At 40.1% G+C, this 21532-nt stretch overlaps 1 protein-coding gene across 1 annotated transcript in view; it reads left to right on the top strand.

Annotated features, from left to right (window-relative positions):
- LOC110204353 (inactive ubiquitin carboxyl-terminal hydrolase MINDY-4B) overlaps positions 1-21195 on the top strand; it is a 47548-nt gene extending 26353 nt beyond the window's left edge. The window contains exons 10-12 of the mRNA XM_078147654.1: positions 290-451; positions 18101-18272; positions 20256-21195. Of these exons, the coding sequence (XP_078003780.1) occupies positions 290-451; positions 18101-18272; positions 20256-20389 (468 nt within the window). The 3' untranslated portion in view covers positions 20390-21195. The remainder of the gene's footprint in view (positions 1-289; positions 452-18100; positions 18273-20255) is intronic.
- The last annotated feature ends 337 nt before the right edge of the window (positions 21196-21532 follow it).

A 21532-nucleotide genomic window follows, 5' to 3' on the forward strand; every position in this document is an offset into this window, starting at 1 on the left:
ATGGCAAACCACTCCAGTACCTTTGCCAAGAAAACCTCAAATGGGGTCACAAAGATTCAGACAGGATTGAAAGGAAAGAACGAAAAAAGAAAGAGCAACAAAAAAATGGAAATCCCTTAAGTGAGACCTGCTAGAACTCCTTGGGAACCAGAAGACTGTGTGCTCTAGAAGGGTCTAATCCTTGGATTTCTTCAGTCACCACCACAGAAGCCAAAATTATCAGAAGCAAATAAAGGTCTCCATCTTGCCGCTGCCTACAAATAACCATCTGTGGCATGTTTCTGTCTAGGCAGTTCTAAACCTCATATTAACAGGACGAGCAAGTCCCCATGTCTTCAATGGCTACCAGCAAGGAAGTTCTCAAGACCTGCTGCATGGAGTCCTGGCCCGCAGCGAGGTAGGCTATTTACAGTGGAAGAAGGACAGCTGGGAGCAGCCAAACCTGTCACAGGTGAGATGGGTTTCAGGGGACTGCAAGCTTAATTTGAGTCAACAGCACCATGGAGCAGAACAAAAACAACCAAAAAGAGTTCACGAATTTGGGGCTGCATCAGGAAAGCCATCACTTCCCTGGCAGGGGTGTGCTAGAGCCCCCTGGAACTGGTTCCTGAAAGCTAACTGTTAAATTTTGGACATGAGTATTATACCTCAGAAACTGGCAAATGCTACAGATCAGGGCTTTGTTTATTATTTTGTTGATTTGCTATATATATATATATATATATATTTTTGCTTAGGCAATTGGGGTTAAGTGAGTTGCCCAGGGTCACACAGCTAGTAAGTATCAAATGTCTGACCTGACTCCAAGGCCACAGCCCTATCCACTGCACCACCTAGCTGCCCCAATTTGCTATTCTTAAAAAAGGGTTAACAATGCAGATTCAATTTAAAAGTGTGTCTTGCATATTTTTTGAGAGTCAGTTGTTAAATATTTAACAACACACCCTTGCTTAAAGACAAGGAGGTCATAGGCCCATTCATACTCAGTCCTGGTTGGATGACATGTAGAACATTGTGTTCAGTTCTGGCCCCACGTTCTAGTGAAAGACATTGAGAAGCTGGAACTCAATCAGAGAAGGGTAACCAAAAGAGTGAAGAGCCTGCAATTTTTCTATAGAAGGGCTGGTTGAAAGAACTGCAGATGATTCACCAAAAGAGAGAGGATGAGGGGATGGAGAGGCCATAATCAGTCTTTTTAAAAAACATAATATTTTATTCCCAATTACTTATAAAAATCATTTTTAAACTTCCCCTCTAAAAATTTTAAGTTTCAAATTCTCTTCCTCCTTCTTCTCCCTGCTCCCAGAGATGGTAAGCAACTTAATATAGTTGTGCATGTACAATTATGCAAAACATATTTCCATATTAGTCATGTTATGAAAGAAAACACAAACCAAAAAAAAAGAAAGAAAAAAAGAAAGAAAATGAAAAATAGAATGCCTTGATCTGCATTCAGACTTTGTCAGCTCTTTCTCTGGATATGGATAGCATTTTTCATTGTAAGTCTTTCAGAATTGTCTTGGATCACTGTATTGCTGAGAATAACTACGTCATCCACAGTTATTCGTTGTACAATCTTGATGTTGCTGAGTACAATGTTTTCCTGGTTCTGCTCACTTCACTTTGCTTCAGTTTGTATAGCTCTTTTCGGGTTTTTCTGAAATCATTGGGCCTGTCATTTCTCCTAGCACAATAGTATTACATTACAACATGATCAGTCTTTACACCATTTGAAGGGGTGTATGTGGAAAAGGGATTAGGCTTACTCTGTTTGGCCCCATAGGAAAAAAAAAAACCAAGAACAAAAGGTGAAGGTGATAAGAGGCAAACAGATTTGAAAAATTGGCTAATAATTAGGTTGATTCAAAAGTGGAGTCAGGAAGTACCCCGGGAAGCAGTGAGCACCTCCTCCTTGGAAGTTTACAAGCAGAGTCTGGATTTCTATCTATTAGTGAGGATGGAAGTTGGATTCTTCTTCAGGTGTGTATTAGACTATATGGCAGCTGAGGACCCAAACAATTGCAAAATTCCATGACTTGCACAGTTTATTTGGATTGCTCAAATATATAACCCAAACACGGATACTTCGGTACTATTGTATCATTCCCCACGGCATATGGCAGCTAATATTTATGTAGCATACTTCTTCAAAAGGATCTTTGTGGTTCAGCAGGCAAAAATGCGTGCCTAGCTACTAGCCTATTTTTTTAAGTCAGAGCTTTTCAAAAATCACCAAAATATGTAGCCTCCCCCTTAGAATTCCTCATTCATCCAACTTCCTCTCCAGAGAGCTTTCCAGCTGTGGTTATTTACAACATCTGGCAAGCTAGAAACTAAAAATACAGCTAAGAAAAGTCTAACCATTGAATTAAATGAGATGTGAGTCTGCAATGATGAACAGTCTCCACAGTGCGAATGTAAACACACAAATGCTAAACAACTGAGAAATGAGGTTTCTCTGTTTTCACAAGAGCATCTTGTCTCAAAATTCACAGATGGTGAGCCAAGTTATTTGAAAAAGAGGGCTTCACAGACGCTGTCCACTTGTAACCAGCCGGAACAGCAGAGCTTAGGCAAAACCACTGAGGACACACCATTGAACAGAATACCTCTTGAGCTTTCCAGTGGGCTCTTCCATCCCCAGCACCCCAGGGGACAAACGATGAGCATTCTCTTTAGACTATGACCATAGAAATGCAGTTGTCTCCACAGGGGGCCATCAGTGCATCACCTGCTCTGATGGCTGTGTGGGATGCCGAATTGAGTATAGAGTGAGCAATTTCCGGGTTTAAGCTTACAGAGATGTGAATTAGAGGTATTCAGTGTAGCTTACCGCACAAGTCTGACTTCCATTCCAATTTGTTTCCTCCATTTCTTTTCTAAGCCCAAGCTTCCTCCTTGGTCTTTGAGGGAATGGAATCCTTTCTGGCTAGACTTTCTGCATAATCCCTAGTTCCAAAGCCAAAACTTTATCTTCTACCATCACTGGGTCCCTGTCAGACTTCACTGGACAGATCCCTTTTCCAGCACCTGGTTAAATTCTATTAAGGTTTAATCTCAGACACAAACATTTTAAAAATAATAAATACAATATACAAAAAATTTTCTTGCTGTTATTCGGTCGTTTCAGTCATGCCCAACTCTTAATGACCCTGGTTGGGGCTTTTCTTGGCAAAGATACTAGAGTGGTTTGTCATTTCCTTTTCCAGATCATTTTACAGATGAGGAAACCGAGGCAAACAAAGTGAAGTGATTTGCACAGGGTCAAGTAGCTAGTAAGTGTCTGAGGCCTGATTTCAAGACCAGTGTACTATCCACTCTAAAAAAATAATAAATTTAAGACATTTTAAAAAATCTCACCATCCTCTTTCCCATGAAAAGGTGAAAAAACAGGATATCAGGAGTCAAAGTCCTAACTAGGAATTATAGCACCTGAAACAAATTTGGTTTTTTGTTTGTTTGTTTTTAGTTTGGGAGGAGGGGGAGGGGGATGAGTAAGAAGCAGCGTTGCCTAAGGAATAACCGCTCCATGGATGGTTGGAATAGATTGGAAATCGCTATCATGGGAATTAAGGAATCTGAGACCTGGCAAGCCAGAATATTCTAAGGAGGGGTAGATGAAGACTCTACAGAGAAAGAAGAATGATGTAATGGTCCGTAGATGACAGCAACAAGGATCTAGGCCGGATCAAGTGAATTTTAGAGGGCAAGAGATTATAGTCACTCTTTACTTGGTTGCAAAATAGCTGAAGTCAATAGTTTTCTATACTATATATGTTATATATATTATACATATATAGTATATGTAATAGATGATATGAATATATCCTATAATATATACAATATATGATTATATATATCATACAATATATACAACATATGATTATATAATAGGTGATATAATGTAATCATATATTATATAATATATTGCCTATATTATCTATTTTATTATATATATATTTATATTGTATACAGTCTATATTTCTATACTTTTCAGTTGTCACCAGCCCTTGCCTGAGTGACTGTAGAGACATATGGTCTGAAAATGAATGATATGCCAAGCCGTCTTCCTGATCCCCAGTTAGGGTGTGTGAGATAAAGAGAAGCCAGTTTTGGAAAGGGCACCAAGAGATGTGGTGTGTCCAGGGGAAAGTCAGATTTTGAGGGGCACTTGAAAAGAGACAGAATCTATGAGGAAGAGATCTGGGATCATGGAATCATTGATGTAGAGCTGGGATGAAGGTCCCATTCTCCTCTTACAGATGAGAAAACTGAGGCCCAGAGAAGTGAGTTGAAGAAAATAGCAAAGACAAGATTTTGTACTAGGGTCCTCTGATTTTAATCTACTGCAAAAATACAGGAAAAGGTTCTCAGAGGGCAAAGAGTGAAAGGAGAGCAAAAGATAGTGACCAGAGGCAGGGGAGGGAAGGCTCGAGTCTGTTTTTTGGGGACCACTCTAGGGATGACCTCACTTACTGTAGCCGGCAGGGACCTGAATATGTCACTGATGTTCTAAGCTGATCTTGAACTGTTCCTGGGCATCCAAAATACAACTGGTTATGGTTAGCTGGTGCTGGAAGGGATTGAGTCTAGAGTAGGGTTCATCAGGTCCCCTGTCCTGGAAAGGTAACCCACCCCAGGAGTGTTTTTGGTTGTCTTATCCTATTTTCAACTCTTCTAAAAAGCAATAAAAGTGAAAAAGAATCTCCCCAGCCCAGAGCACCATTGTAGAGCCTTTCTTTATGAAAGGACTGAGTGTCCTATGATGAGAAAGCAAACTGGATTCGGAATTAAAGGACTGGAGTTCAATCCTGCCTCCTCCACCTTTAGCGATTAGACTTTTGGGGGCCTCATCTGACAATCAAAGGTGTCAGACTCTGATTCCTGGGATCCTTCCAGCTCCAAATCTGTGATCTTTCTTGTCCTTTACTCGATGGGAAAACATTTGGAATGGATGCAACCCCCTTCTTCAGCTTTTGACTTCTGCTGATGGCTTCAGCCTGGCTACTCCCTCCCTTTCCCCTACAGGGAGACAGTGATGGCTTTCCTGTCATATTATAGATGGAGAGAAAAGGTAAAAGTAAAACAAAAATAATCCCAAATACAAATATTGAGCTCCAGAATTACGACCTCTCTGAAAGTCAATACAAACTTCCGGGGTTAATGAGCCTGCTCCATCTCATCTAACCAACATATTGCTTGTAATCTTGCCTCTGGAGAACATAACAATAATATTAACATACTAACCAATATCTATATAGGTCTAAAAAGCACATTATATGTGTACACATATGTATATATGCACACATGTATGTATATATATACATACATATACATATGTCTCTCTGTGTGTGTATATACATATATATGTATATATATATGTGTGTGTGTGTGTGTATAAAATATGATTTGATCCTCATTACAACCCAGTGATGTAGGTGCTGTTTTTACTTTCATTTTACAAATGAAAAAGCTGAGGCTGAGAGATGCCCAGACTCACAAAGCTGGAAAGTCTCTGAGAGAGGTTTCAAACTCAGTCAGTGCTCTATCTACTCCAGATGTCCCTTCATTTTCAAGGGCCGTGTGGCTCCCAAGCTGTTTTTCCTGTTCAGAGATCTAGCCCCTGATGCCCAGCCACCACCATTTCCTAGGAGCAGCACTCCCCGCTGTGTTCACTTCTCCCACTGAGCATCACATTCAATTCTACAATTATCTTACATCTCTTGTGTACTGTGCACTTCGTTGAGAACAAAGATGCCAAAGGACTGACCCAGTCCCTGCTCACTCAAACAGCTGACCATCTAATTTGGGGAGGATAGGCTGAGATAAATGCACTAATACATATATGAGACAGGATTCGATGACTGCAAAGATGTTAAGAAAATCTTATAAGAAATCTGAGAAGAGGGAAATCATAGGACCAGTGATGTAGAGTGGAAAGGGCCATGTAGCCAACCTCCTAATTTGATGAATAAGGAAACTGAGGTCTAGAGAACATAAGTGACTGATCCAAAGTCTCACAGGTAGGAAGTGCCAGAGGGAGATTTGAATACAGATGCTCTGAATCCAAGGCCAGAACTGTGTGAGGTCCTGAGACAATTTGACCCATAGAGCCCTCAGTGAGCATGCAGTTTAGTAACGGAGTTGAGACCTCTCCAGAAATAATTATGATAGAAGGTCAAAAGGTTTTAAGTTTTATATGAGGGGTGGGGAAACAAGTACCATAGTAATCTCCATTAGAATGTAAGCTTCTAGTGGGTAAAGACTGTCTTTCTTCTTTCTTGTATTTATATCCCCAAGGGACCATACTAGGTACGAAGAAGATAAACACAAAACAGAAAGTGTAGAGGTCATGTGGCATTGTGGGAGGAAGCTTACTTTGTAGTCAGTGGACCTGGGCTCCTTATCCTAGCTCTGTCCTGTATTACCTGAGTCACTCTGGGCAAATTCTATTACCCCTTTTTTCCTCAGTTTCCTCATCTGTAAAATGGGGCAAGCAGTTGGACTAAGTGAATGCTAAAGTCTCACTGTCTCTAAATCTATGACCCTTCAAGTAACATACATTCTACTTGGGGGGGGGTCATGGATATTTAGCACTTTCATGGTTTCTTGGACAATTTTCTCACTTTTTTTGTTGTTGTTTAGTCCTTTCAGTTGTTCCAACTCTTCATGACCCCATTTGGGGTTTCCTTGGCAAAGATGCTGGAGTGGTTTGCCATTTCCTTCTCCAGCTCATTTTATGGATGAGGAAATTGAGGAAAACAGGGTTAAGTGACTTTCCCAAGGTCACATAGGTATTAAGTCTCTGAGGCCAGATTTGAACTCAGGAAGATGAGTCTTCCTGACTTCAGGCATGCTGCTCACACCGTGCCATCTAGCTGTCCCTTTCTGACCTTACCTCAAATTTAAATTGAACAGTTGTGATTAAAAGTGATTGAATTCTTCTATGTGTCTGTATAGTGACTACAACGGCACCTTGAACACACAGGAAATAGTCCACAAATATTTATGAAAGAAAGAAAGAGGGAGAGAGAGAGAGAGAGAGAGAGAGAGAGAGAGAGAGAGAGAAGGAAAGAAAGAAAGAAAGAAAAGAAAGAAAGAAAGAAAGAAAGAAAGAAAGAAAGAAAGAAAGAAAGAAAGAAAGAAAGAAAGAAAGAAAGAAAGAAAGAAAGAAAGAAAGAAAGAAAGAAAGAATGGTATTCTCTGAAAGGCATGGGTGAGGAAAGAGGAGAGTATTAGAGTTCAAAAGGTAAGACTAACAATGGTTTAAACGAAGTGATGAGATGGAAATTTGTCAGGATGCTCAACAATTACTGGTACAGATTTCTCAATACAGGGGCCCACTTATACTAATAAAGTGGCCACATAATTTCCTGGGTAATTTAACCTACAAAACCTAAGCTATCCTGCAGGAACAGAGGACATGTTTCCCTGGAAGCTTAAAGCTGGTCTAGCCGGCCGAAGAATAAGGTTAGGGAGGGAAAAAAAAAAAAGAATGAGACTCTTCTTCAATGTGAAGATGGTAAAGTACATCAGAGACCTTGAACCAGACCCAAAGGCCTCCTCACCAAGAAGTGGGTCAAAAGCCATAAATAACTCACACTGATCTTCAAATCTCCATAGAAATAAGTACTACAATGGCTTGAGTGTTCTGGAAAATTTCTAATGCAGTTTCACTGGCTTCCCTCTTGAGCTTAGTGCTTTCTCTCCCTCCCTCCGGGGAGACTCCAAGGAAGGTGGCTCCAGTGAAAATGGCCTGAAATTGTACTCTGATGGCTTGAGCCCCAAGGGGGCTTATTATGCTGTCTCTGTCATGTACCCAGGGGATGGTTTGACAGCAAATACTTGAAATAGCAAATAAATCACTGGTGCCCTTGAATTTTCTTACCTGAACTGAGTGAATATGAGAGATAGATAGATATGTAGTCGTTTGATAGTGAGATAGATGATAAGTGATGGATGATGAATGATAGATAGATGATAGAGACAGAGAGAGATAGAGATAATTGATAGCTAGATAGTGATAAATGATAGCTAGACAATTGATAGTTAGTGATAAATGATAAACAATTGATAGCTAGTGATAAAAGATAGAAAATTGGTAGCTAGATAAGTGATAGATGATAGATTATATAGAGAGATAAATATTGATAGCTATATATAGGTAGATGGGCAGGGAGGTGGCATAGCTGATCGAGTGCCAGGCCTGGAGTCAGGAAGACCTGAGTTCAAATCAGGCCTTAGACATTTGCTAGCTGTGTCACTTAACCCTGTTGGCCTCAGTTTCCTCACCTGTAAAATGAGCTGGAGAAGGAAATGGCAAATCACTCCAGTATCTTTGCCAAGAAAATTGCAAATGGGGTCATGAAGAGTCGGACACAAGTGAAACAACTGAACAACATATATATAGGTAAAGGATAGATATTGATAGGTGATTATAGATAGATGACAGAGAGGCACATATACATATGTAACATATAGAAGGTTATTACTAATATTCACACATTAACATATATTGCTAATTGTCATAAAACTTGAGTTAGGGCTGTTTGGAGACTAAATTCTTTCCCCAGAAGTCCCATGGCTTCATTTCCCAATTTGGCACAGCTAAATTGAGCAAAAGGGAGTATGAAAGTCATCAACTCCATCATAGAATCATAGAATCTCAGAGTTAGAAGAGATCTCAGAGTCTGGACCAAGAATCTCCACCACAGATCGGGGACTATTGATTTGGAATATTGCATTTACAGTCAGACAGTATCACTATGTCAGTGGGGTTTTTATTGTTATAAAGGAGGATTCATTGGTGGTCAAAGATGGAGTATATCTGGAAATGACTGTGATCAAACAAAAGGCATCCAAAAAACTTATTTTTTTTAAGAAAAAGGCAGAATACTCTCTACAAATTCCCTAGCAAAATTAGCCTCCTTTTGATGTCTTTCATTGAAAGGAAAATGACTGCCCCTAAAGGCAGCTTATTCCACTTTAGGATAGCACTTATTATAAGGAAGTTTTTCCTTACTTCAAACCTAAATCCATTCTCTGAAACTTTCACCCGCTATTCCAATTTCTGCCCTCTTGGGTGGAGAAGAGTAGTCTACTCTCTCTTCCACATGACAGTCCTTGAAGCACTTGACAACATTTCCCCCCAAGTCTTCTCTTCATGCTCAACATTCCCCATTCCTTCAACTGATTCTATTCTGGCATAAGAAGAGGGACCATATTTTCCAAACTACAAATGCAGACACACGATCTGACAAAGATCACTTCTTCTGCAAAGCCTTGACATAAGTACACTTCCTTTGGTTCAAATTGGTACTATCCTGGAGATAACAACCATTGTACTTACCAGTCAAACTTTTGGACAGTGTACTCACGTGTCTGGCTGGAGCCACATTCCATGGTCAACTTTAGCAAAAGGAACCAGGCTGAGGTATGTCCAATAACAATCTGCCCTATATAAAACTACTTGTCTCCTAGATGCTGCCATCCTGATCTTGGGTAAATCTCCTCTTCTGATCTTCAACCAATGAAGCCATATTAAACTCTTTTTTAAAAAACTCATAGTCACCCTTAGAAGGGCACTGAGAAAGTGTTCTGCTATTATAGTGTTGAACAATTCTGGTAAGCCAGAGAACTATGAAGTTCCTGAGGTTGATTCTCTGATAGTCCTGAAAAAAAAATTAGAAGGCTTGAGGAAATGAAGGTTACATATGAAAGAGTCACATATGACTTAGAGAGAGTAGCCTGAGGTCCTCCCCATTCTTTGCCAGAGGGGAGGACTATGAGTGTGGAATATCATAGGTATTGGCAGGTATGGTTGATTCATTGGTTGGTTTGATAAACTACTTTTTTCTCTGTCTTTATAACTAATGGCTTGTTGGAAAAGGAGAAGTATGTGTTCTGAGATGAAGATGATATAATCAATTAACCAAGAAGCATTTGTTATGCACCTTCCATGTGCCAGGTACTAGCTTGGTGCTGATGATACAAGTACAAAAAGTAAAGCACTCCCTTCTCATGAGGAACTTAGAGTTTAATGAGGAAGACAACAAGAATAGACATATATGTAGCACCTGGAATGGAGCATGTGGTCACCTCCTCTCTTTTTGGGCTGGCTCACTCACCTCCAATTTCCTCTCATACTAGTAGATCTGAGGTTTCCAGAGATAGATTGCTATAACACATTACAAGTCATAACCTCTCAGTGTACTAGGAGTAACCCTGTTGTGGGAAGAATATACTCTTACTATATATAGTTCATGCAGCACTATAGTTCATGCACCCCTACTGGTGCGCTTCTCATTTATACAAAATCAGGCACCATGACCTCATTAGCTCTTAAACATAAGATACTTAGTAAACAAAAGTAGGAATAATAAACAACACCACAGTTAACCAATATAAGGCAAATGAAGTAATCATCAAAAGATCATAGTATACAAATGAACCTGGATTTTACTCTCCCACCAATACACACAATGTTCATTGGAGAGAGTGGGTACAAACTTATAAAAACCTAATGCTATCAATTATCTCCAATTTAAATTATCTGTATCTTATTTTTTATATAGTTGTCTGCATGTTAGCTCTTCCATTAGAGTGTGAGCTCCTTAAGAGCAGAGACTGGGGTTGGTTTTGCTTTCTTTGTATCTTCAGTGATTAGCACAGTGCCTGATACATAGTAGGCACTTCATAAAGGCTTGTTGATTTGACTGATGAGATCCAACTTTCCCTCAATTTTGAAACCAAAAGTCCTTAATCTTCAGGCAGTCTCCAAACAGTCATTTGATTTACTGCATTGTGAATTTTAATCTCTCAAGCTCTAAAGACAGTCATACGCAAGCAAGCTGAAAGACCACAGTGCCCTGTGGCTTCAGTTATTTCTCTGCTTTCTCTGCTCTAAACAGGTCCTTTCAGTTCACTCATCTGAGAGTCAATTCTCTATCCAATCCTCCTGACAACCTATAGTTATCTCTCTTCACATTTTAATGGCATTAGTAATTGGGGATAAGGGGAATCATACATAGATGGTGTTTGATCCACATCTTAAAATAAGCCACAGATTCTATAAGGCAAAAGTGAGAAAAGGGGCATTATAGGCAAGGAAGATGGCCAGTGAAAAGTCATGGAGTTGGGATATGGAATATTATGTATGAAAAACAGAAAAAAGGATCATTTGGCTGGATCATAGGGTGAGGAGTAATGTCCTATAAAGCTTAAAAAATAAGTTGGTACCATATTGTGGAGGACTTTAAAAAGGTAAATAGGAGTGTTTATATCTTATCTTAGAGACAGTAAACAGAAATTGAACGAAGCTGATAGAGGAGAAGAGAGCTATATCACTTTGGCTACTGTATATAGAATGGACTACAGAGGTGAGAGAATTGAGGTAGGGAAACTAATTAGGAGGCCATTGTAACAATCCAAATGAAAGGCTGTCTGAGGAGATAGAAAGAAGGGGTCAAATACAAGATATGCCACAGATGTAGAAATGGTATGAATTGCCAAATAAATATATCATTTTTATGAGGAAGAGTGTGAGGTGAAGAGGTTATAATCCTGGGAAGTTAGAAAGATGGATGTACCTTCAACAGAAACAGTGAAGTTTGGAATGGGAAGGGTTTGGGGAAAAAATATGAGTTCAGTTTTGGACATTTGGAGTTAGAGATGTCTCCATGACGTCTGACCTGAAATGCCCACAAAGCATTTGGTGCATTATCAAAGGATCATAGATTTAGAGCTGGAAGGGACTATAGAGGTCTTCCAACCAACCCTTTCATTTTACATATGAGGAAACTGGATTCTCAAAAGGGTAAGTGACTTGCCTAAAGTCACACGGTTCATTTGTAGTAAATAGTGGCTCTGGCTCCAAATCCAGCAATCTTTCCACTGTGCCACAATAAATAAGGCGATAGATAGATAGATAGATAGATAGATAGATAGATAGATAGGTAGATGGATGGATAGATGAATAAATAAAGATAACAATAAAAGTAAATTTGTGCACTTTTTAAAATGTCTATGAGTATTAGCCTGAGAATAACTATTCTGATGGAACAGGACCAGCATAGTCATATACCTTCTCTACTTTGAGGGGCTTAGTGGAATTAACCTAATTGAAGAAATAGTTAATTATCAACAAGTATTTAACCTTCTATGTGCCAGGTTCTGTGCTAAATGCTAATGATAAAAAGGGACAAAAAATTAGTCCCTGCCCTCAAGGAGTTTACATTCTAACGGGAAAGGCAGCATGCATATACACAGGTATATACAAGGTATATACAAATCAAGAAATATAAGAACATTCTCTCTTGGAATGCCACATCTTTCCAACCATAGGAGTTCAATAAATGTGAAGAGTAAGCATAGTAGTACGTACTTATTACAGAACTCTAGATTCATATAGAGTCGTGGCTTCAAAATCTACAGCACTGCCCGTGAGCCGAACTCTGCCATCAAGGTGAAATCCGTATTGTTATCTGGGTGCCTAAGTCAATTTCCCCTTAAACTATGCTAGGTTTTCAGAGATGGCAAAAGCACACATCCAACCAGCCTCAGAGTCAAGTCTCAATGGCAAGGTCTCTTTAGAAAAAAAAGAAAAGAAAAAGAAAATCTTTTCTCCTAGAGTGACATTCAGAAAAATAATATTCTCACTAGAAGGGACTATACTCTTTTTTCATCCCCCCCTGCCCCTCCCAGAGCACCCTATTAGATCAGTGGGTCCCTGCAGGTTGTTTAGAGGTACACAGAAGATGAAGGTGCTCTGGAACAAGAGTCCCTATCACTTTTCTGTTTGAAGGCACAGGTTGGAGTGTGAGGTTCCAATACTTGAGTGTGAACATAAAGTAGTGTGCTGCTCACATCATCTGCAAAGCCTCTGGGTACTCACAGCTGCTGCTGAGAAGAAAAATCAACTTTCCTTTTTAAAAGAGACTGAATTCATTTAGGCTTTGTCTGAAGCACTACCACTTCCTTCCCTTGCTGAACATATCACTATCTCTGTTCTACCCTCTCCCTTCTCTTTTTTTCCCTCTTTAGAGTGTTTGATACAAGAATGCTCGACTGCTTAAACATCAAACAAATCTCCTCCTAAAATGGTAACTAATTTGTCCCTTCTCCCAGCTCTTTTAGGACAGATGTTTTGGCCCTGCATCAGATATTTAACCGAGGGAGTGAAGAACTCACACAAACAAGCAAAAATTAATAGTCCCTAGGTCCTTGTTTCACACCATTGCAGAGAGACGGCAAGTAGATAGAGCCCTAGGCCTGGAGTCAGGAAGACATGAATTCTAATTCACTGCAGACACTTAACTAGCTGCATGACCTTGGGCAAGTCACTTCAACTTCTGTTTGCCTCAGTTTCCTCCTTTGTAAAATAAAAGCCCGTGTAAAATTAGAAAGAAAAACCCTTGCAGGGTTGTTGTGAGGATCAAATGAAATAATGTTTGTGAAATGCCTAGTATAGTGCCTGGAACATGGCAGGTGCTATATAAATGTTAGCTATGATGATGGTAATGCTGGGGGTGGTAGTGAGATGGCAGCCTGAGGTTTCTGGGTAATCAGGTTAACTCAGTTAATCAACAAGCATGTATTAGGGCTTCTTATATGCCAGGCATATTTATTAAGTCCCTGCTATGTGCCAGGTGCGGTGCTAAATTCTGAGTATACAAAAAAGGGGGGAAAAATTCCCTGCCCTCAAGAAACACACTCATTTTAGTAGATGAGATAACATGTAGATACTTAGGGACACACAAGATATTGAGACGTCAGATGGCAGGTAACTTTAGGATAGAAGGCACTAACGACTCCCTCTCCAGACTTCCTCACCTCCTTGGCAGCAGCATCACTGCCCTCAAAGTACCCAGCTAGCTAGTTCCCATTTAGGTTGTGTTCTCCCCTGTTAGAATGTAAGCTCCTTGGGGCAGCTAGATGGCACAATGGATAAAGCACCAGCCCTGGAGCCAGGAGGACCTGAGTTCAAATGTGACCTCAGACACATAATACTCATTAGCTGTGTGACCCTGGGCAAGTCACTTAACCCCAATTGCCTCAACCAAAAAAAAAAAAGAATGTAAGCTCCTTGAGGGCAGAGACTATGTTGTTTGCTTGGCTTTATATCCCCAGGACTTAGTGCAGAGCCTAGCCTAATAAATATTCTATTTCTTATCAATCTGCCTGTTTTAGGAGGAAGGGTTTCCTTCAGAAGGCAGTGGGGGAATGGGATCTTAAAGGAGCCCAAGAGATTCGAAGAGGCAGGGGTGAAAAGGGAGAGCATCTCAGGCATTGATTAAGTGCCTACTTGTGCTGGACAAGGTGATAGGTCTGGGTAGAGTGTTCCTCATCTAGGAATTCCCTGTGTCAGTAAAATCACAGGTCTACTCCCTGTTCCTGTCTTATTTCTACCTATTGTCTCTTCCTTCCTTCAAGGCCCAGATCAGGTTTTTCCCTTCTTAAAGTCTTTACTGATCCTCACATACTCACTTAAATGAAGGAAGGGAAGAAGAAAGGAAGAAAGAGAGGGAGGAAGGAAAGGAGAGAGGAAGGAAAGAAGGAAGGGAGGGAGGGAAGCAAAGAGAGAGGGAGAGAGGTAGGCATGGAGGGAGGGAGGGAAGAAGAAAGGGAGGAAGACAGGAAGAAAGAAGGAAAAAAGGAAGGAAGGAAGGAAGGAAGGAAGGAAGGAAGGAAGGAAGGAAGGAAGGAAGGAAGGAAGAAATGAAGGAAGGAAGGAAGGAAGGAAGGAAGGAAAGAAGGAAGGAAGGAAGGAAGGAAGGAAGGAAGGAAGGAAGGAAGGAAGGAAGGAAGGAAGGAAGGAAGGAAGGAAGGAAAGAGGGAAGGAAGCAAGAGGGAAGGAAGGAGGGAAGAAAGGAAGGAGGGAAAGAAGGAGGGAAGGAAAGGAAGGGAGGGAGAAAGGAACTCTTATTAAGGCTTACTATGTACTTCTTACATATACTGCCTGTGTGATCCTGGGCTAGCCTAGGCAGTTCTTGATGGCTGTAAGTTGAAGAGAAGGTGTTGACCTGCATTTGCAAAAGGTGTTTCTTCACTAGAGATCTCCCTATACCGATGAAATCATAGCTTCAGTCCCAATATTTCTGTTCCAAGCCCCGGGCTAAGCACTGGGGATCTAAATATGAAAGCAAGGACGGTCCTGCCCTTGGAGAACTGAATTTTCAATAAAGAGTGTCCACAGCCAGGGAGAAGGGAGGAAGTGAAGGCATCCTGGGGTGTTCCTAAAGTGAGGAGCTGGGAGGGACCCTCACCAATGATGGCTGGGGGTAGGCGGGGAGGGGAGGAGGAGAACAAGCCAGGCTGCTATGGGCAGCAAGCCTATTGATAAGCCTAGCCAGAAGATGGACACAGAGTAGAGAGTGATTGAAAAGGATTAATTTGCCAGCTCAGATTTCTTAGAGTCCATGGCCTGGCTTTTTGTCTATGTTATAGCTTTTTGTCTATGTTATAGCTATACTAATAACAATGCTAATTATAACAATAGCTGATAAATGTTTGTCGTATTAAGGTTGACAAAGGACTTTACATATGTTATCTCATTTGATCTTTGGAACAATCCTATTTAATCGATACCATTATCACCATTTTACAGATGAAGAAACTGAGGTGAGAAAGATAAAGTGACTTATCCAGAGTCACACAGCTAATAAGCATCTGAAGCATGATTTGAACTCTAGTCTTCTTGATTCTAGGATGTATAGTCTATCCACCTACCTGTATGACTAATGTTCTTTAATAGTAATACTAAAAGGTAAAAGCGAAATCCAAAACACAATTCCCATATATTCCGATGAGATTTTCTGAAAGATATGAATTATAACCTGATAGATCCTGGATGACCAGTGAGCGCTGGGAGTATAAAAGTTGCCAATAGCCTTTTCAGATACTTGCAGATACTAAGCCCAGTCCTTTGGTTCTGTAGGGTTTCTTCTGATGCTCAATTCCGCATTGACATAAACAGTAGTATCCATAAGAGGTTGTCAGTGTTAATCTTTGTGATTTGAGGCTGACTTGTTCCTATTTATATAGTGAAATAATTCTGCTTTTTTTTCTTATCAGTTAAACCTCACTTCTTTATATTTAAATCTTATATAAGATTTCAATCAGGGCAGAGAGCCAAACCTCTGCTTGAATTTTAGTGACTTACTAACTGGAGGCTCTGAGCTATTTCTATCATATTAATATCTTTTCTTTTGATATAAATTCCACAGAAATAGCAATGGAAGGAACCATATGGACCTGAGGTTAAAAAGTAAGCTAACTATTTTAACAGTCTATGGCTAATTAAACCTCTAGCCTCCAAAATGGGAAAGATAGAGGGGAGAATGGTTGAAAACAACTGATACCTGTTCTATCAGTTCTATCCCTTCCAAAAGTAAGGATGGAGCAGAAAAGATAATGTACTTACCACAGCACCACCCACCAGTGTTACTGCAGTATAGTGAATAGAGAGCTGGCCTCAATATCAATAAGGTCTAAGTTCAATTCCTGCCTGTAACATATACTGGCTATATGAGCCTCAGCAAATGATTAAACCTGTCAGATCCCCAGATAACTCTCTGAGAGTATTAATTGCAGAGCAGGTGCTGACCTGCTTGGAAAGGAGTTTTCTCAAATGTTTCCTATACCAGTAGGTATAGAAGAAGAAGAGGAAGAAGAAGAAGAAGAAGAAGAAGAAGAAGAAGAAGAAGAAGAAGAAGAAGAAGAAGAAGAAGAAGAAGAAGAAGAAGAAGAAGAGGAAGAAGAAGAAGAAGAAGAAGAAGAAGAAGAAGAAGAGGAAGAAGAGGAAGAAGAAGAGGAAGAAGAAGAAGAGGGAGGAGGAGAAGAAGAAGAAGAAGAAGAAGAAGAAGAAGAGGAAGAAGAAGAGGAAGAAGAAGAAGAAGAAGAAGGAGGAGGAGGAGGAGGAGGACAAGGAGGAGGGGGACGAGGATGAGAGGCACCAGGACAAGGGGAGCAAGGAAAAGGAGGAGCAGAAGGAGAAGAAGGAAAAGAAGAAGAATATAATAGAAATGTATTGTGCCATGAGAATCAACAAATATGAGGAATTAAGACAATGAGATTTCCATGAACCGATACAAAGCAAAGGAAGCAAAGGCAAGAAAATAAATGGCATGTACAATGACTAAAACTACATAAATTTTACTTTCAGTGTAGTTTTCAAATTTTGACATAATCATAATGTTCAATCTCAGTCCTAGAGAATGAAACATAGACTTTCTCCCTCTTGGTAGAAACAGGAGAGACCACAGATACAGCATGTTGCATGCACTGTCATATAAAGTCACTGTGAAGGCTATTTTTTGCTATTCTTTGTTACAAGAAAGGTTTTAATAGTGGGGGAGGGGAGAGATAGATTGGGAAATAGCTCTGGTGTGAAAAACAAAATGTTGTGATCAGACTTTTAAAAATAAATAAAATCCTACTTTAAAAAGCATCAGAACTGAAACGAGTCCTATTTTGCCCCCTTAAAATGTGTTGTCCCCGAATACAAAGACATTGTGCGCTACTAATCTAACCCTTCCTCTACACACACACACACACACACACACACACACACACACACACGTGTGTGCGCGTGCACATGCGCAGGTGCACAGAGAGAAGTGGAGGAGAGGCATGCATATTAATGAGAGGCATCATACTGTAGTGGATAGGGAAAACCTGAGTTCAAATCCCACTTAATACACTAGCTGCCCAACCTTGACAAACCACTTAAACTGAGTATCTCAGTTTCATCATCTGTAAAACGAGGGTCATTTCACTGGTTTCCAAGACCCCTTTTAATTCTAAATCTGTAAGTGACTTTTCTGTTTGCATTCCTAGTGCCTGGAACATAGGAGATGCTTTAAAAGATCAATACTCAAGATTAACATCATTGGAGACATATTCATTCATTGGTTGAGTCTGTATTTTAAGAGATGACTCTTTTTAGGTATCACCTGGCATAGCAACCTAGTGAGATCAGGTGTTTAATAAGTGCTTTCTCAAAATGATGAAATGAAGTAAAAGCTATATTTAATGTAGTGAAACCAAAAAAACTTCAAAAGTAAGAAAGCATATTTTTAGATTCTTGCTTTCCCCTCCCCAGGTTGGAAGCATGCTGAAGACTCCAAAATTCCCCATCTGGCTGTGTAGCATCAATGGAACATGTAGCATCCTTTTTAGCGACAACAAGCTTCTCTTATCTGACTGGAAGATGGAGCATCTCTTTGGTCTTTATTTTTATACTGGGCAGAAAAAGGCAGCCTATCTTACAGTAGGTAAGTGCATGCAACTCCCAGTGACAGATGTTCTCAGGTATTCCAATAAGAGTTTCTCTTTAACATGGTGTCTCAACAAAAGAATTTTTAAGGTGGATTTAAGGTGGAAAAAGAAAGAAACCCACAAATTCAACCTTTAGTCCCTAAAAGTACTATGGTATAGTAATCCTAAATTTGGTTTGCATAAAACCCAAGGCCTTTTGGAACGTTGTAAAGAAAATATGGACCTTTGGGGGAGATTACAAGTGGAAAGTGAATGGTCAGAATTTCTCTGATGCTTAGAATAAGCTGTTTTTCTATGCCTAGAAAAGGGTACAATAAAAAGATACATACTCCTAACCTCATAATTAGCCAATTCTGCCCCCATATTTTATTCTGAATGGTCAACCTAAGGCAGAAATAGCCTAAGTGGTAGAACATATCAGTTATTGACAAAGGTCATCTCTCCTAGCGATTGGTATGGTGGTAACAGTAATAAAAATTCAGCGCCCCTTTGGGTTACCTCTCAGGCTGGGTCTCCCAGGGACAAATACTTCAAGGTTCAAGTTACTCTGTGAATCTGTATTCTCAAAATTATGTCTCACAAGCCCCCACCAATATGTTCCATTTTCCATAGTCAGCAATTAAGTCAAAGCAAAGGCATTTACTGAAATGGCATAGTAGAAAATAGAAATATTTCCTTTATGATCCTACCACAGATATACACAGTATAGGTAGGAATCAATCAATCAATAAACAAGCATTTATTAAGCACTTTCTGCATGCCAGACAGTACGCTATGTACTAAGAATAAAAAGAAAAGCTTAAAAACAAAACAATCTGCCCTCCCAGAACTTATTCCTTAATGGGGGAGACAACACATACATGTGAGTATGTTTAATATATTTAATGAATACAAGAGGATTTGGAAGAAGTGGGAACATTGCAGTAGGGGGTGCAGTTAAATGTAGAGACATGATAGTTGAACTCATGGGAGCTGATGAGATCACCAAGTGAGAAAGTATAGAGAGATAGGAGGAAAGGAACTTGGACAGGGGCAGGAGGGAAACCTCCAGGCTCTTGGAAGAGTGGACACATATAAAGGGAAGGACTAGAGCGGGCTCATAACTACATGTCTCCTAGAGACAATACCAGATGCTCTGAACTCTCCCACCAGGTTATTACGCTGTCCTACTTAAGGCTTTTGGGGAAAAAAGCAGAAGTAGAAGATTCATAGCATGTTTGCTCTGAGTATCATCTGGAAAGCCTACCATTTTCTGAGCAGGAGACTCTTCACCGCAGGTGTCAAGCTCTTTAAAAAAAGAGAAGGAGCGAGTCTGTTGTCTTAGGCTTAGCTGTTCTTCCCTCAACCCCTTTTTCTGGTGGAAGTTGCTAGATACCCCTCAGAAACTTTACTCTAGGTTATAGGGACTATTCAACATGCTTCCTATATTTGTATCTCTGCCAGTCAAGAGCCCAAGCAATGGTCACTTTCCCAGTGATCGTCAAACACCTCTGGCATGAAGGGTTCCCTGAGCTTTTGCTTCTAAGTTTCTTCCATTAGCTGTATGACGCTTGGTCACTTAACCTCTCCTGGCTTCAGTGTCCTCATCTATAAAATAGAGATAATCACAGCAACTACCTCACAAGGTTTTTGGGGGATCAAATAAGAAAGTATTCTACAAACCAAAAAAAGTTATATGAGCTATTAACATTATTAACAAATATTTACCTACTATTAATTATATAACAACTAATACAAAATTGTTATATGACAATTAATCAAAATTATTATTATTCCCTCCTGGAATTTTCTCCTAGTCTTAATGCTCTTCCCTTTGACCTGGCATCGCTGTCTTTGGAGCTCAACCTGCTGCTGGTCAATCTTGTCTGTATCTTATAGTATAGCTATGGAATGGGTTCCTTGCTAGTCTTAATGTAGTAAGAGTTTAGCTGAGGATGATGTAATTAACTATGATAAATTCCTGATTCTCTCCCCTTCAGACACTCATTCTCACCACTGGGAAGAAGCCCAACAGAACGAGAATTGTGTCCCTGAACGACCAGTGGAGATGTTGATAAGGACAAGATGGAAGGGGGCATCTGTCAACTGGAATGGAACTCTTCCATTCTTCTGAAGAGAAAGACTTCTTTTCTCTGAAGTATTTGACACTGGAGACACTTTCTTCCCAATATCCTTTCCTCCCTTAGCTTCCATGGCATCAAACTCTCATAGTTCTTATCCTATATCTCTGACCATGTGTCCTCTGTATTCTTTGCTGGCTCTTTATCCTCCTTATGGCCCTTAAATTCTCAAGGCTCTCTCTTAAGTACTCCTTTTTTTTTTCTCCATCCTCTCCTTTGTCAAGTTTATTTGCTCCCATGGTTTCAATTATTGGCTATGAAGATGACTACCAAATGTGTATCTGTACTCCCATCTCTCCCCAGAACTTCAGCCCTATATTTTCAACTTTATATTGTCTCTCTCCACTAGAGAATCCAGTGGCACCTCAGACTCAATATGTCTGACATTGAACACATCATCTGCCCCTCCTCCAACTTTTTGGCCTTTGGTAATGGTGGCACTATCCAGCCTTCACCTTTAGATCCTTCCTCTCCCTCACCTTAGAAATCCAAGTCATTTGCCAAGTATTATCAACTTTAGATCCACAGTATCTCTCATATAGGTTTTGAGAAGGGGGTAAGAGGGGAGATTGTGAAGTTCCTTTAATGACCTCAAGCTTCCTATGAAAGACAAGGCCCATCTTTTTAATACCAACATTCTGTTGACATTGCTATGTTGCAGCAGTACCTGAAATACAGCAATCTCTGAATAATTCAATATAAATATCACGTAGAGGGCAATGGAGAGGTATAAGAAGGGCACAACTCATAGCCAATGAGAATCGCCTCATGGGATAGTAGATAAATCATTTGGACTAAGAATTAGGCAGACCTGGATCAAATCCTGCCTTAAATTATTGTTAGCTGTGTGACCCCGAGCAAATCACCAAAAGCTCTTTGGACCTCAATTTCCTTATTTGTAAAATGTGGGGATTAAACACAAAGACCCCTAAGGTTCTCTCCAATGCTAAATCTATGATCTAAGAAAAAATGACATCAAAGAATTCTCTGACGGGAAAAGAAAATGGGTATGTCTCATGGCCTTTATGGGAGATGACAGGTGGACAGCAGTCAGAGCATTCCACCAGTAATAATGATAGCTACCATCATGTGGCACTTTAAGGTTTGTAATGCATATTATGCACAGCCTTGTGAGG

Source organism: Phascolarctos cinereus, unplaced genomic scaffold (genome assembly GCF_003287225.1).
Source record: "Phascolarctos cinereus isolate Bilbo 61053 unplaced genomic scaffold, phaCin_HiC Scaffold_7;HRSCAF=346, whole genome shotgun sequence".
Lineage (NCBI taxonomy): Eukaryota > Metazoa > Chordata > Mammalia > Diprotodontia > Phascolarctidae > Phascolarctos > Phascolarctos cinereus.